This window comes from Rhipicephalus microplus, chromosome 6 (genome assembly GCF_043290135.1).
Source record: "Rhipicephalus microplus isolate Deutch F79 chromosome 6, USDA_Rmic, whole genome shotgun sequence".
In the NCBI taxonomy this organism is placed as follows: Eukaryota; Metazoa; Arthropoda; class Arachnida; order Ixodida; family Ixodidae; genus Rhipicephalus; species Rhipicephalus microplus.
In genome coordinates, this window is record NC_134705.1 from 85,983,030 (window position 1) to 85,997,726 (window position 14,697).

The 14,697-nt window shown below is 47.2% G+C and overlaps 2 protein-coding genes across 3 annotated transcripts in view; both read right to left on the reverse strand.

The window, feature by feature from the left end:
* Window positions 1–14,697, reverse strand: part of LOC119167529 (uncharacterized) — a 231,338-nt gene that overhangs the window by 135,937 nt on the left and 80,704 nt on the right. The window lies entirely within an intron of this gene.
* LOC142765352 (putative phosphatidate phosphatase) lies at window positions 86–8,207 on the reverse strand. The gene has a single exon (XM_075866136.1). The coding sequence runs from the start codon at window positions 7,612–7,614 to the stop codon at window positions 6,841–6,843; it is 774 nt and encodes a 257-aa protein (XP_075722251.1). The 5' UTR covers window positions 7,615–8,207; the 3' UTR covers window positions 86–6,840.

Consider the following 14,697-nt stretch of genomic DNA (forward strand, 5'->3'; position numbering starts at 1 on the left):
CAGCAGTTGTCAGCCGGAAACAGATTCAGTCTGTTTCTGCTGTCTGCAGTATAAAGCCTGAAGGACACAATGTCCTTCGGGAGAGTTTCAAAAAAGGGTGCAGCACATTCCTAGCAAGCAGTTGAAAGACTGCTCAGTCAGTTCCACGACTCGCTGTGAATCTGTCAAGAATGACACTGTGAATGATGTTTCTGCCTGCAAAAGCCATCAACCAACTGTAACTTGGGATTGGATGCAAATGGAACGCAATCCTGGCATACAGGCTGGTGATCCTAGGGAAGCTCGGTGCACTGTAGCTGTGCAGTAAAAGTATTGTGAGGCTGGCTTGACATCGAGCAGCAGGCCTGCCAGCCCTGGTGCCCGGGCTATTTGTGTAGACACTTGTGCCGACCCAACTATCCTCAATAACCCTGTAAATATACTACATGATGGATGTAGCAAAGTTTCCTTAAATGCAACATTAGGTAATTTCCCTTCTTTTAAACAAAGCTTTGATGAGTGGTGCAGGGAGGGCAGGCATGTAGTCATAATAAATAAGAGTAATAAAAGTCCAGTTACATCAGAAAATAAGGACTGAGTATATTCGGTAAGCCTGTGTAAATCGCCTCCTCTGCAGCACAATGAATAAGCTACAAGTCAGGTAGAGCCATTCCACAGATTATAATTTGTATCCTCAGAAGAGGCTCCTGAATGATGGAGAAAAAGAATTATTTGACTTAGCTAAATGCAACATCAGCTCAAAGGATCTTAAAAACTTGGTGTTGCGTCTTCACGTGTTGTGTTGGTGTGTGTGCATACATTGATGCTTCAGCTGGCAGACAGCACCTCATCACATTATCTACCAGGGCCACTACAACGCCATCTTGGATCGCGTCCGAACTGCCGCCTGCTGGGAGTTCACGGTGGCCTTCGAGAACCAGGCCGTTGGAGACACAGGCCTACGTCCCGATCTCGTCCTGGTGCGTGGCGAAGAGGCAATAGTCATCAACATCACGTGCCCCTTTGAGAACACGCCGGACGCCTTCGAGAACGCCCCCAACGCCAAGCTGGCTCATTACGAGCCAGTCGCGGCGTTTCTCCGTCGCCGGTATCAACGGCTCACTGTCGACGCCGTCATCGTGAGTGCCTTCGGCGCTTGGGACTCTGAAAATGATCGCGTGCTTCGCCGCATCTGTTCGCGCCCCTACCGGGCCTATTTAAGAAACTGCGTCAGTGAAGTGATCACCACGCCTCGCGCAATATATCACGAACACTTACGACGGACTCTTAAACTGTGCGTGCGTCTTATGTGCGTCCGTTGGTATATGCCAATGCATGACCGTTGAAGTTTTGAGTGAACGTGCATGACCTCCCCATTTGCGTTATTGCAAGTGTCCTGCATTGGTTGATTGTCACGCGCCACTCTTTCTTGGCCGTGTTGTGCTACGTCACCTGTGTACCTGGAAAAGCAATGTCACCAGTCCGACTCATTCACTTACGACCCCACGAAATAATAAAAGCATCTGTTCTTATCAGCATGTGCTCATCGTTATTGGTCTACCACTAAGCTGCCTATAAGTACGTTCTACACTTCTGAGTAAATGTTCTTTCGTTCTGCTGACTATGTTGGTATCTTGCTGGTCCGGCCCTGCTATGCCCATGCCATGGCTATGCTACACTTGATCTAGCAGAAAACGGGCAAGAAGTTAACTACAAAGGACATTAAGAATTACAAGCAAAGATCTATTCCTATCCGCAGTGAGCAAGCTTATGGGGAAATGGTTCTAGAATAGGTAAAGACCTTGCTAAAAATTAGGGCGTGACAGGCACACTCCCTCATTATGTGAAACGGGTCAAAATTATTTAGGATTCTTAGGGAGAATATAGCATGGGCACCGGGTCCCTCGCGAGACGCTTCCGAGAGACGCTTATGAAGTTATTATTATCCTGCAATGATAACGACCGCCCGTCGAAAATAACCTTAGTACTTTCGAAAGGGTCTTTGTTCAGGGACAATAGCACGGTTTCTCCGGGCTTGCACTTTAGATCATATTGTTTCTTTATCCTTATCCAGTCGACGTGAGTGATTACGGCGGGGAGAGGCATTTATTAATTTGAGTTGTATGTTGTATAAAAAGGCGGTTGCCCGTAGAGGGGAGAAGCAGTGCGAGACTAGCTGGTTTTTACAATGGACACCGCCAACTACATCGAGAATGCTCATGCGACCGCCAAGAGGATGAAGATGGGGCCGTCGTCCGCCGCCGCAATGCAGACGTCGCCACAGGGATACCTGTACTACCCGGTCGACGAGGACGACGTCGCGCCCAAGATCGAGGCCATCGCTCGCATGATGCAAAGCGAGAGTTCGGCGCTCTTACAGGAAGAAAAAGGAGGCACCGACGAGCCGTGCTGGATATCCGAAAACTTAAAGTACCTCCTGAACGCCCGCTTTTTCGGAGTGCGGAATCCCAACAGTGAGTTCATCACCTATTGCATCAACGAGGGCTCTTTTGTGGTGTTCCCCGCGCCCAACTCGTGGGATTGGGACCGCATGGAGAAGGTGGTTACGCGCTACGCCAATGACAACAAGATTAGCATCCTCGTCAGGCGTCTGGCCCGGGTCAAGCTGTGCCAGAGGGAAGGCCTACCGTTCAACAGCGACAAGGACATGAGTGCCTTGTTGCCCAAGGCGTGGGCCTCTTCTAACTGGTGGAAGAGCGTCTTCCGCGGAACGTACATGCCACCGCAGCAACAACAGCAACAAAAGAAGAGCGGGGAAGAGAATGCGAAGCCGTCTCCGGTGCCTCTGGTGACGTTCCCCAAGGTGCTCGACTACGAAGCAGTTATGGACGAGGCGAGACTCCAGGACGTTTTCTATCAACACCTCCTGAAACAATTCGATAGCAATGGCAGCACCATTAATATTTTTGGAAAGACCATATGTCCCAACATACACAAGGCGCAGCGCGACCTTGATATTGCAGACAGAGTCAAGCGGCACGTGTACGATTACATTTGCGAGCTGGCAAACACTAGAGTGTCGACGAACGTGATTACCATCAAGCAATCTGGTAACCAGCCGGCCAAGGACATTAAGAACGTCGTTTTTTCAAAAATTAAGCCGTACGTGTCCACTAAATTGCAAGCTACGGCCGTCGAGGTGCTGCCGGAGGATGCGCACACGTTTTACATGCCCAACAGCGGCTACGACTTCAACGGATCCCTGGTGCCCGCCCCACCTCACCCCCATGTCATTTCACGGAAAGTTGCAATACTTGCAATACAAGGAGGACACCAAGAAGTACGAGCGCGTGGACGACAATGGAGAGACGCTAATAAACAAGGCCGAGATGGGAGCACCTGTCGTTTCCATCGATCCCCTGGGTAGGGACGGCGCGGCCGTCGACTATGCGATCGTGCTCGTCAAGGTGCTGATCGAGTCCACTTCCACGGGTCGAATAGGGAAATTGTACCGCACACCCAATGACATCAAGGAGATTTGCAGTAAGGTGGACAAGTTGTGGTTCGCGCCAACCTATTACCCGCAAATGGAATTACACACGGAGCCTCCCGAGCGGTTCGTGTACGGCAGCGGCAGGGTTCTCCAGCAGTACGTGGACAAGAGCGAGTGGGCCGACTACAAGGCCCGAATCGAGACCGGTGAAGTGAAACTCAAGGACGTGCGTGCCATCAACCGCAGCAAGTACGTAGAGGCGATCTCGTGTAACGCTCGCTCGCTCGAGCACCGCAATGCGTGGGACCCTCGCGACGAGACGACCTGCCTCTACGAGAACCCCAACTTTCGAGGTGCGGCGTTAATCAACTTTTCGTTCGTCGAGTCCAAGGAACTGTACTCTCGCATCGTGCTCGGCACTAGCCTAATGGTGCGCGTGAAAATGCCTCAGCCGTCGAGCGAGGGCGTCGGTGTCGTGGACTTGTCCGAAGAGTTCACCGAGGACGACGTGGTGGCCATTGGCAAGGGCACCTATCGTCCTTCTAGTGCTGGTATTCATTCCTCTTCATCTTATAATAACGACAACGACGAAGAAGACACTAAGTCGGTGACGAGCAATCTTTCCGGATTGGAAGAGTTTGAATTTACTGGATAAAAATAAAGTTAAAAAATAATCAATAGTTGATTGTTCAATGTGTGCAGGCCACTTGATAGTCTCGGGCAGAAAAAAAGGGAGGGGCGTTGCGCGCAATCTGCATGCCGCCCCACCCTCCCTTACATGTGTATAAAAACACAGACGCTTTTTTAAGTCATCTCGTCTAAGATTTATTGCACTGCTACGGAAGAAGACCATATGCAACGAAACCCAAGCACTATTAAGGTATTTGTTTTGTCTATTTTTATTGTTTTTTTGTCTTTGATATTATTTTTCTTGTCTAAAAAATTCTTGTGTATTACAGTGCAACTACCAATATGTGAACAACACGATCAGCATATACATTGTGGAAAATGGAGAAGACATCGTGGGTGATGCCCTGCAGGTCATTCGGGACAACTTGCACATCGTCAAGTCTATCACGTTCGTGGGTCCAGATGCAGCGTATGAGCAACTGCCTTTCATCAACGACGCCCCCAAGCCTAGCAAAGCGGCGACAGCCATTTATCAAAAGTGGGCCATTGCCAGTCCGGAAGTTGGAAAAGCATTATGTTATGTCGAGGAACCATCTTCCACGGGTAACATCACAGTTGAACTATTGAACAATTTAGCATTGAAAGGTAGCACGGAGTATGACAGCCTGAGCATTTATAATAAATGCATTCGACATTATTACACTGATAATGTCGGTGACAGAGAAATTTCTTCTATTCATGAAATTGATAATGCATTTTCCAATGCACGCAGTAAGGCCAATGAGCACTTGAAGCGTCAACCGTTATCGGGTGATGACGAACGCAATATCTTTATTGCAAAGGACACAGTTAATGCTCTGGCCATTTATGCTGCGAAGCACAGGCATGTTCTAGACTGGAGCAGCTTCATTGACAATTTAGATAATTTGAGGTCTGGAACTCTATGTACCACTCCTGAATGCATCCAATTTCATAGGGATGGGGCATAGAGAGGTTAATGAGACAGCATTTTGTGCTTTGAGACTGCTCATGACGTCTATTGAGTGGTGCAAAGCTATTATTCTAGAATGCATAACCATTGAGAATGTACACATTGTAGGAGAGCCTTCACTGGTGTCTGTAGATCTCGCTCGAATGAGAAAGGCCCATTTAGTTATTACCAACTGCCTGGTAGATTTCAATAGCTTTTGTATGATTCTCACGAATGGTTATTTTTCTGCAGCACACTTCTGCGACTTGCCATATGCCACACTCACGGAGTTGACAAATTTCTTTGTAATGGTTGAAGCTTTCAATAATCAAGCCAAGGAGCCTTTTAGTAATTATTTCTATGTGGAAATTAGTCACTCTAACAGTCCCATGGACGAGTCCATTGGCTTGATGAGTGGACTTAAGCCATTGGTACCAGGCTTTGACTTTCTGTCCATGATTAAGGACATTTTTGTTTGTTATGTACTGCCCCACATGCCTTTGCTGGAATATGCAAAGACAAAGCTGAGCAAGCATGCGCTTTGCATCGGACAAGCTAGCAGCAGCTGTCCAGTATACGACTTTCCGCTGCTTTGCATTGACCAAAAAGGCATGGCGGGCTATTTGATCAAGAACAAAAGTGGCTTTAATGTGGCCATAGAGTCTATTTCTCACCGAGAGTTCGTACTCAAGTCGTTCAACGACGTTTTTGTGAACCATAACAATTTTGAGAAATGACATGTTGAAGCACATCGACTTTCAGCCAGTGGTTGAGTATAATATGACAAATAATACCGCCATTACAGATGTAGATGTCGATGTGAATGTAATAACTAATAAGCTCAATGTGAGCTATTCCATTCCACCTAACCACAGGGATGCAGGTATGGCCACATGCCACAGTGTGTACATTTCAGCTCGTGGCAGTCCATCTGTAGTCATGCAAAATGTGACAAATCTGGAAATTCATTGTTATATACAACTAGAGAGTGAAATGGACAATGTAATTAGATACATTAATCAACAGTGTCTGAAGCAGTGTGCATCCCAAATGGAGTTTCTTGAAATTAACATGCAGTGCAGTGCATTTACTACAGGGCAATGCCATAACATCTTTAATAAAGTCTGCAATTATCTGAAAAGGCATTTGAAGAGTGTATTTCATTTGGAATGCCAAGTGCGAGAGGACTATAGGGAGTTCATTAAAATGTACAGGACTGACTACATTATGCTAGTTAATGCTAACATTTGCAACGGAGTTGCCACTACTGAGTTATCTAATGCACTAAACTTCATGTTTTACGTACCTCTGCTTGAAAGGCAGTACCGTCCTGATCACTTCATCTCGAGTGGAATTTTCAGTGCAGTTACTTACATTGAGCAGCACTTGAATTTTGTGCCATACATTACCAAGAACATTGATTGTTTTACTTGGGATAAAAGAGAACAATCACTGTTTGTGAAAGACAGAGATATGCATCGGGGTGTGGTTTGTGCATTGGAGTCTTTGACTGTGCACTGTATTTTGTCTAATAAGCAGAATGTGATGTTTGCCGATCTGGATCATGAGGCCAAGATGAATGGCTTGCAATTGATCCCAGAACCACAGTGTTGTAACCGCGGAGAACTGGTGTTGTCTTTTGATCTTGTCAACAATATGATGCACCCTAAGTTTGTATCTATCGGAAAGATTCCCAAAAAGCGCACTTCTAACGAATTTATTTCTGAACACCTCGAGAAAGTTCAACGAATGTTGATGTAACACTAAAAAGTAGAGACCAAGCAAAAATAAAAGAAATGTTTTTCCTCTATTTCTTGTCACTGTGTATCATTTTGTTGTTGTAGAACCAAATTAAATAGGCCAAAACGGATCCTTGCATATATCCGGCGGTGACGTCTTCCCAGTGGTGCTTGTAGTCGGTAATTCTTGAGTAGGAGATGTACATTGCGCTGCATGTTATGGCAGCTGCAAAGATCGATTTTAACGGAAGAAGATAGCGGGTCTTTGGTGTTGTGTTGGCAATTATATAAATTACAGAAAAGGACGCGCAGAATGCGGCAAAGGAAGACTGTCCTGACATGAAGGACATGTGGACGTTTTTCAGAAGATAGGGATCCGTTCCCGGACTACACTCGTAGTTTTCGATGTAAGTGTTTGCCGTGGCGTTGGGTGGGCAATAAAGATCGTAATTTACCGGCTTGCAGAGTCGAAAAAAGTGAGGCCGTAAGCGCCCCACGCTGTATTTGGCCACGTCCGTAATTAATTGACTGACGAATACGCCGTTTACGAAAGTTACGAGTGCCCCGTAGCATCTGACCAAGAAGAGTTTGAATTTGTGCGACTCGAAGAACATCAGCGCCAATTCGGTAAAGACGATCGTTTTAATTGCCGTTAAAGAGCACAGTGTGTAGAGCATTACAGATGTGACAGTGCTCTTGCGGAACGGGTACGAAAGAGCCGGGTCATGACAAAAAAAGCCTCTCTTGAACGGTTTTCCCACGAAATAGAATAGGGCTAGTGACCCGAACAGGATCGAAAGACTAAATACGTGAATAAAAACTTTAACGTACACGGACGGCATTTTTTTTTTTCAATTGTATTGGAGAAATATTGCTATCTGCGAAAGTATAGTAGGTATTGTCCATTGTGCCAGTTTTATTGCATTTATTTTGTCTGTAATGTGCCTCCGTAAAAGAGTGTCATTGCAATAATTAAAAATAGTACCGAGCATACTAATAACAGTTGTTTCATACTTGTTTTCTTTTCTCTTATACCCCCCCATCCGTATCCGACAGTTCTTTGTTAATAAAAATGGCAGGCGAAGATGCTCCCACTCCGGATTTTGCAATTATTTACAAACTATGGAAAAAGTATATTAACACTCAGATTTTTGGACGTAAAAAGTGTAGTAAATTCTTTCTAACTCCACCGTATTATTGGCTCGAAGACAAGTATATGATTGCGAGATATAAGAAAAAGGGGGATTTTGATAAAGGCGATTTGAAATTAGACATAAGCAAGCCGATCGTGCTGCTGGATAGCGATGCGATATCGATAGGCGCGGGTACTTGGTTCCCAATACCAATACCCGTTACAACTTCCTTTCCCGAACTTACAAATGTGGCTGCAGTGGATACTAGTCAAAATAGCATTTTCAAGTACGACATTAATTGGCACGAGAAATTACCGTTTTGTACGGCGGCAGCAGCGTGTTGGAAACGCGAAGTAATCCCTCATTTGCCTTCAAACACGACCCTTTTACGCAAAGAAATATTATAATCGGTGCCGACACAAGAACCTTGGCTCAACAACGCAAATGCATTGCGGTGGGCGTATGGTGAAAAGGAATTGAAAGTCGGGCAAGCGCTAGTGTGTACATTCAATAATTTAAAAATCGATAGAAATGTGTTTGCAACTAGCTTAGGGGGTGAGATGATTAACTCTATAGTGAATAGATTATTTACGCCAAACAACGTTGCCCCAGTATATGCCTTCGTTTGTTATTTATGTAGCATTCAAGCACACGACGTGAATGAGAAATGGAAATTGTACGATCCGAGTTACGTTCCATTTTCGGACGAATCCACACAAACACAACAGGCGACTTGCCACGACAAAGAAGAGGCTTTATACCTGTGTCACACGGGCGTGCAAAAAGTCTTTTAAGTAAGCGGTCTTTTATGAAGTTGAAAGACTTTTAACAAAGAGGTGTTTGCGGCGCAGACACACGGCAGCAACGATCTCCTTTTAGTGTTTTCGTTCGAAGACGCTAGCGAAAGCGTGGCGCTAGCAGTTAAAAGAGAAGCAATGAAAATTAAACGATGTATCACAATGTACAAATTAACGACTTGTTGCACTGCTCCTTTCTTCAAATAAATTTAAGAATAAAAGATGAAGAAACACCAATGTGAAAGTTTTTTGCACTAGATAAGGAAGCATTCCCATAACTAGCGACGTGCACAAGTCCGTCTGGCACCACTGTGATTTTATTTACCGTATTTGTTTTTCGCTGTTCTCTACTGCTCTCGACACGTTATGGGCGACCGTACGAGAGAAAAAGCGAGGATCGCAAGCCTCACGGCCTGCCTTCTCGCTCTGGAAAGCGAGGCAGACGCGGCAAAAGCCGCCAAGGAGAGGATAAAGCAGCGCAAAACCGAGCGTCACCACGTCATATTGCCGACGCGTTGTAGCTGCTTACGAGAGTATAAAAGGAAATAACCATTAAAAGAGTTCATTACACCTTCTGCGGGATATGAAATTTGTTTTTACAAAGAGTTTTGATGACAGAAAAATAAGCATTCTCTCTTTTTTTCCTACCACTCGAAAATTGCTGGCGCCCACTGGTTTCGAGGCTACTCATTCGGAGCCGTAAAAGAGATCGACGAACGCCGTTTACGAAAAAGACCGCTTCTGAAAATGAGTTTGCTCTGTGCCGCGTGTCTGCTGTCAGGAACTCCTTTTCGGAAAAAGACCGCTTACTTAAAAGACTTTTAAGTGCCCGTGTGACAGGGGTATTAGATAACTTTTTTCGGTCGATGTCTTTCGGAGGGAGCGGACGTGGTTCCTCGTCGCTCCTTCAAGTCTTTTGCTTTAAATAAAGTAATTGACACGCCCGTGTCCTCCTCTTTTTTTTTTCTTCTTTTGTTCTGCTCCCACGATCGCGCTCTCGAGCGTAGCCCTTCTCAGGGCTATCAAGGGGGCAGAGCATTATGTAGCTTTAACTCTTTGATTTCTTATCCCCCCCCCCTTTTTTTTTTCCTTTTTTTTTTCTCCAACCTCATTTGAGGTCTGTCGCCACTTATCATGGCCGACGGCAACAACGAGCTATCGCACAACTCTGAGGCTCTCCTCTCAGACCTCAACGAAGCCGCCGACCACGTGGCCTCCACGCCCCAAACATGTGGTCCTAGCCCTAGGAGGATATATATAAAAAATTGCTGGAGTGGAGGGAGCGCTCTTCAAGTGAAGCCAGCGCCGCCATGTTGTGGTGGGCAGAAAGCTCGGATCGGCTGGCTCGGTGGCGGCCAGCGCTGCCAGTTCACCTGCAGCGACGGTGGATTGCGGTTCGTGCGCCTGTCTTTCCTTGACAAGTGTGTCTCTGCAGTGCATTCGAATGCGTGCGGCTCGATTCAAGCGAGCATGGTACAATCCTGCGTAGCGTATGGGTGCACAAATCGCGCGATTCCTGCTTCCAAGATCACATTTCACAGGTGCGTACTGAAAGCACGTAGTGCTTACGCGGTCTAATACGGCTGACTCGTGTTTTTCATTGGTAGGCTTAAGGAATTAATATTTGGAAATTATTGGCAGGTTTCCAAAAGATGCTGAGACACGGAACCTATGGGAGCGAGCTGTGCGTCGTGAACACTGGAAACCGACAGATAAAGATCGCCTTTGCTCTGCGCACTTTGATCCGGCGTGTTTTGACCGGACCGGACAAACAACAAGGTTGAAAGCGGGAAGTGTGCCGACTTCGTTCGCTGCTTTTCCTGCCCACCTCCAGGCACCGGTAAGCATCGGAACTTCGCAGATATAGTGCTCTGACATCAAGGAGGTTGGAATGACGTAGACATATCTCTTCTGTCGTGTTTTGTCGACGTGACTGCATTGCTGCGTGTTTCCTCGCGAGCTTTTCGTCCCGTTCGCTCGTTTACAATATCGCTCAACACACGATTAGCGCATGATCATTGTCGAATGTTCCCGAACATGCTTTCGTGAATACATATATTCATGTTATGAGCAATAATTGAAGTATATATATCATTCTAAAAGTAGTTAATTTCCACTATGTGCTTATTTCAGGTGAAAAGGAAGCGGCCAGCACCAAAACCTAGAGGATGCAGTCCTGCTCAGCAGCAAGAGGCCTTAAATACTGAAGATCATGTCACTGTATCACCATCAAAGCAGTGGTACAAGACGAAGTTGCAGGAAACAGAAGACGAAAGATTGCACTTGAAGAAAAAAATTAAAACGTTGCAGCAGAGCAAACGAAGGCTGACACAAAAGAAAATCACCGCTGAAGAAATTATTAGAGGCATCGAAGAACAAAAGCTTTTGTCAGAAGTGGGCTCCAAGATGTTCGATGCAGCATTTTCTCCTGACATACAACAGCTGCTTCACCGGGCACGGACAGAAAGTGGAGGTAAATACCCTCCAGAGCTGCGAACGTTTGCACTAACTTTACATTTCTACTCACCAGCAGCCTACGAATTTGTGCGATCAAAGTTTAATGACGCCCTCCCTTCGCAGCGCACAATCAGAGAATGGTATAGGTCTGTTGATGGCCAACCAGGCTTTACAGGTGAAGCATTTTCTTTCTTGGAGAAGTTGGTTCAAGGTCGCTCTGAAACTCTTTACTGCGCTCTGATTGTCGATGATATGTCGATTAGGAAACATGTTGAACTTGTCGGAGACAGGGTAGTTGGCTACGTTGATTTTGGAGCATCTCTTGATTATGACAGCCTTCCTGAAGCCACAAATGTTTGTGTTTATATTGTTGTTGGCATAAACATGAGGCTGAAAATTCCAGTCGGCTACTTTCTTATCCACTCGCTCACTGGTTCTGAGAGGGCTGAACTAACAAAACAATGCATTGAACGACTGGAATCTGTGAAAGTTCAAGTTGTCAGTCTAACATTTGATGGTGCGTCATCAAATTTCACTATGGCAAAATGCCTTGGTGCAGAACTGAAGCCTGATCCTGTCGAGTTCTCCACATCCTTTAAAAACCCAGTTGATGAGTCAAGGGATGTGCATATCCTGCTTGACCCATGCCACATGATTAAGTTGATTAGAAATTCACTGGCAACAATGTGTTACATCACTGATGTTGATGGAAACCACATAAAATGGGCTTACATAAAGGCACTGGAGGCTTTACAGCGCGAGGAAGGGCTCCGCCTTGGCAATAAGCTAACTAAGGTGCATATGCAGTGGGAGAAGCAAAAGATGAAGGTACGGCTCGCAGTTCAGGCACTCAGCGCTTCAGTCGCAGACGCTCTTGAATTTTGCGAGCAAACGCTGAAGCTGCCACAGTTTAGAGGTGCTAGTGCCACGGCAAAATTTGTGAGGGTATTTGATCATCTCTTCGATTTGCTAAACTCCAGAAATGCGTTTGCAAAATCATACAAAGCCCCCCTTCGAAAGCAAAATGAGCCTTGTTGGAAACCATTTTTTGCCGACGCTCGAGAGTACATATGTGCTTTAAAAGACCCATTCGGTCGACCACTTTTGCAGGGAACAAAGAGGACAGGATTTGTGGGTTTTCTTGTGTGTATACAGAGCACAGAAAGTATCTTCAAGGAACTCGTTCATGAAGGTCAACTTAACTATCTGCTCACGCACAAGATGAGTCAAGATCACGCAGAAACTTTCTTTGGCTGTGTGCGAGGACGTGGGGGGTTCAACAACAACCCTACAGCTGCCCAATTCATGGCAGCTTACAAGCGTCTATTGGTCCAGACAGAAGTGAGATCGTCCACCTCAGGCAACTGTTCGCAAGATATTGTTTCTATTCTGGGTGCATCTGCCTCTGCCACTACATTTTGTGCAACCACTGAGGTCACATCGCGAAGGTGTGCCATCCTACAACCAGAGGACCACGATTACACAGACCGAATTGACTATCCAGAGAGCCTCTCCACATTCGTTTGCTCTGTCGTGCCTTACATTGCAGGCTTTGTCGCTCGCAAAATCGCTACTACAAACACCTGTGAGTTGTGCATAGAAGCTCTTCATGGAGCGGATACATCTCTATTGGTGAGACAAAAAAATCGAGGTGGACTCTTTTACCCTTCCGAAGACGTTGTGTCACTGTGCGAAACAGCGGAAAAGGGGCTGCGTCGACTGCAGGCTTCCACTCAATGCCTTAAGAACATACATGCCAATACCAAACAACTAGTCCTGGAGATTTTGAGTCAATCACTGGAAAAGAGGTGGTTTTCACAATTGGAACAACATCTTTTTGACGTCGACAACCATATTTACAACTTGAGCAAGCAAGTATTGGAGCTGTACATCAAGATCAGGCTGCACCACATGACAAAGGAACGAAGCCGGGAACTCGTGAAAGACAAAGTTAGGTCTTTGCTTTCAAGACTCGTCATTTTTAGGAATCAGTGAAACAACTTTGCCATAACGTTCATGTTGGCTAAAGGCTGAGAAAGCTGTACAAATAAAATTTTAACACATGAAAAACGAACCGTTCTGTAGTCTCTTTAAATACTGCCAGTGTATCGGCGACTATGTGAGCACGTTTTTACTTCTCTAGCAGCAATCATTTGCGAAAAAAAAACGGCCGCGGAAGTGCACTATATGCTACGCGGCCGCCTTCCTGCCCACCACAAGATGGCCGCCGCCGGCTTCACTGTGCTCTATGGGTAAGTATAGGCGGCTTCCACTCCAGCAATTTTTTTATATATATCCTCCTAGTCCTAGCCCAGCCGTTAAAGCGGCCAGCCTGCGACTGACCAGGGCCCGCCTCCGACTGGCTCGCAAAGGCTCCTACCCCAAGGATAAACCGGAGGAGTCACCTACGTCCAGGCCACAGACTCGACCACATCCACGGCGCCAGCAACCGCCCAAGAAGCCGGCTGCGACACAAAGGAACCGAGGAGGCCGAGTGGCGGCCATTACCAAGCCAGCCGCCATTTCTACGGCCACGCAAACAGACGAGTTTCTCTCGCAGTCACCGCCCAGAAACGAGGAATCCAGTGAGGCCAGTTCCTCCTCCCCCACGACGTCTTCGTCCTCCTCCTGGGAGCACGAGACACCCGCCACAACACCGAGCTCCGAAAGCGAAAGTGTCGTGAGCTTGGAACAGCCAGAGCAGGGAGCGTCGTCTGCTGCAGCCGCCGGCACCAACCCAGCCCGCGATCCATCTGTGCAGCCGCAAACTGGTTTCTTCTCCCAACCAGTCCTCCCCAGTCCTGACGTCACTGGAGAGAGTGGCGCATATGCCACAACCCTTTCCCGAGGCGAGCGTGGGTCAACTCCTTGTCTCCCCCCGTCCTCCCCTCAGGCCAACCACCCCCTCTCTCTCCCGGCGGGTCCCCCAAAGGAACTGAGCCGGCCACTAAGAGAGGAGGTGCCACTCCCCTCAACATCCGGAGTCTCCTCCCCGGCGGGCTTTGCGAGCTTTCCCCCTCTTCCAACCACGGAGGCCCCGGGCAAGCTAACCCTGTGCGCGCCGGTCGACTCCTTTCTGCCGCAGACAAGAGGGAAGGGGAAACCGACGAAAAAGCAGAAGCCAGCGCCACGCCCGATTTCCTCTCAGGCGGTAGCGGAGATCTGCGCCCCTATGAGGCAATCACCACCGCAGCCTGCTGGTGACGCCATCGGCCAGACGATCATTTTCAGACCGGTCGGCCGTAAGTCACACTTCCTGGCTGCATCGAGGGACGCTATCTCTGCCTTCCTCGCTGGTTTTCCAGCCACACAAAGGGTGCGGGTCAACCACCGCCGCAATCTCGTCGCTGTCGACACCGCCCCACACTCCGATGTCAGTGCTCTCCTCGAGATCACCACCATCGTTGATGTCAGAGTAAAGGCGAAGGTGCTCGACCTCAACTCCTGTGTTGGGGAGGTGTTTGGGGTTGATGAAAACATTCCTCTCGACCGCATTGCCGCGAACATCTCTTCAGCGGCAAGGACCCTGTCGTGTGCG

Bases quoted from the DNA above. Each gene is read 5' to 3' on its own strand.
- LOC142765352 (XM_075866136.1), bottom strand. From the start codon at position 7,614: ATGCCGTCCGTGTACGTTAAAGTTTTTATTCACGTATTTAGTCTTTCG.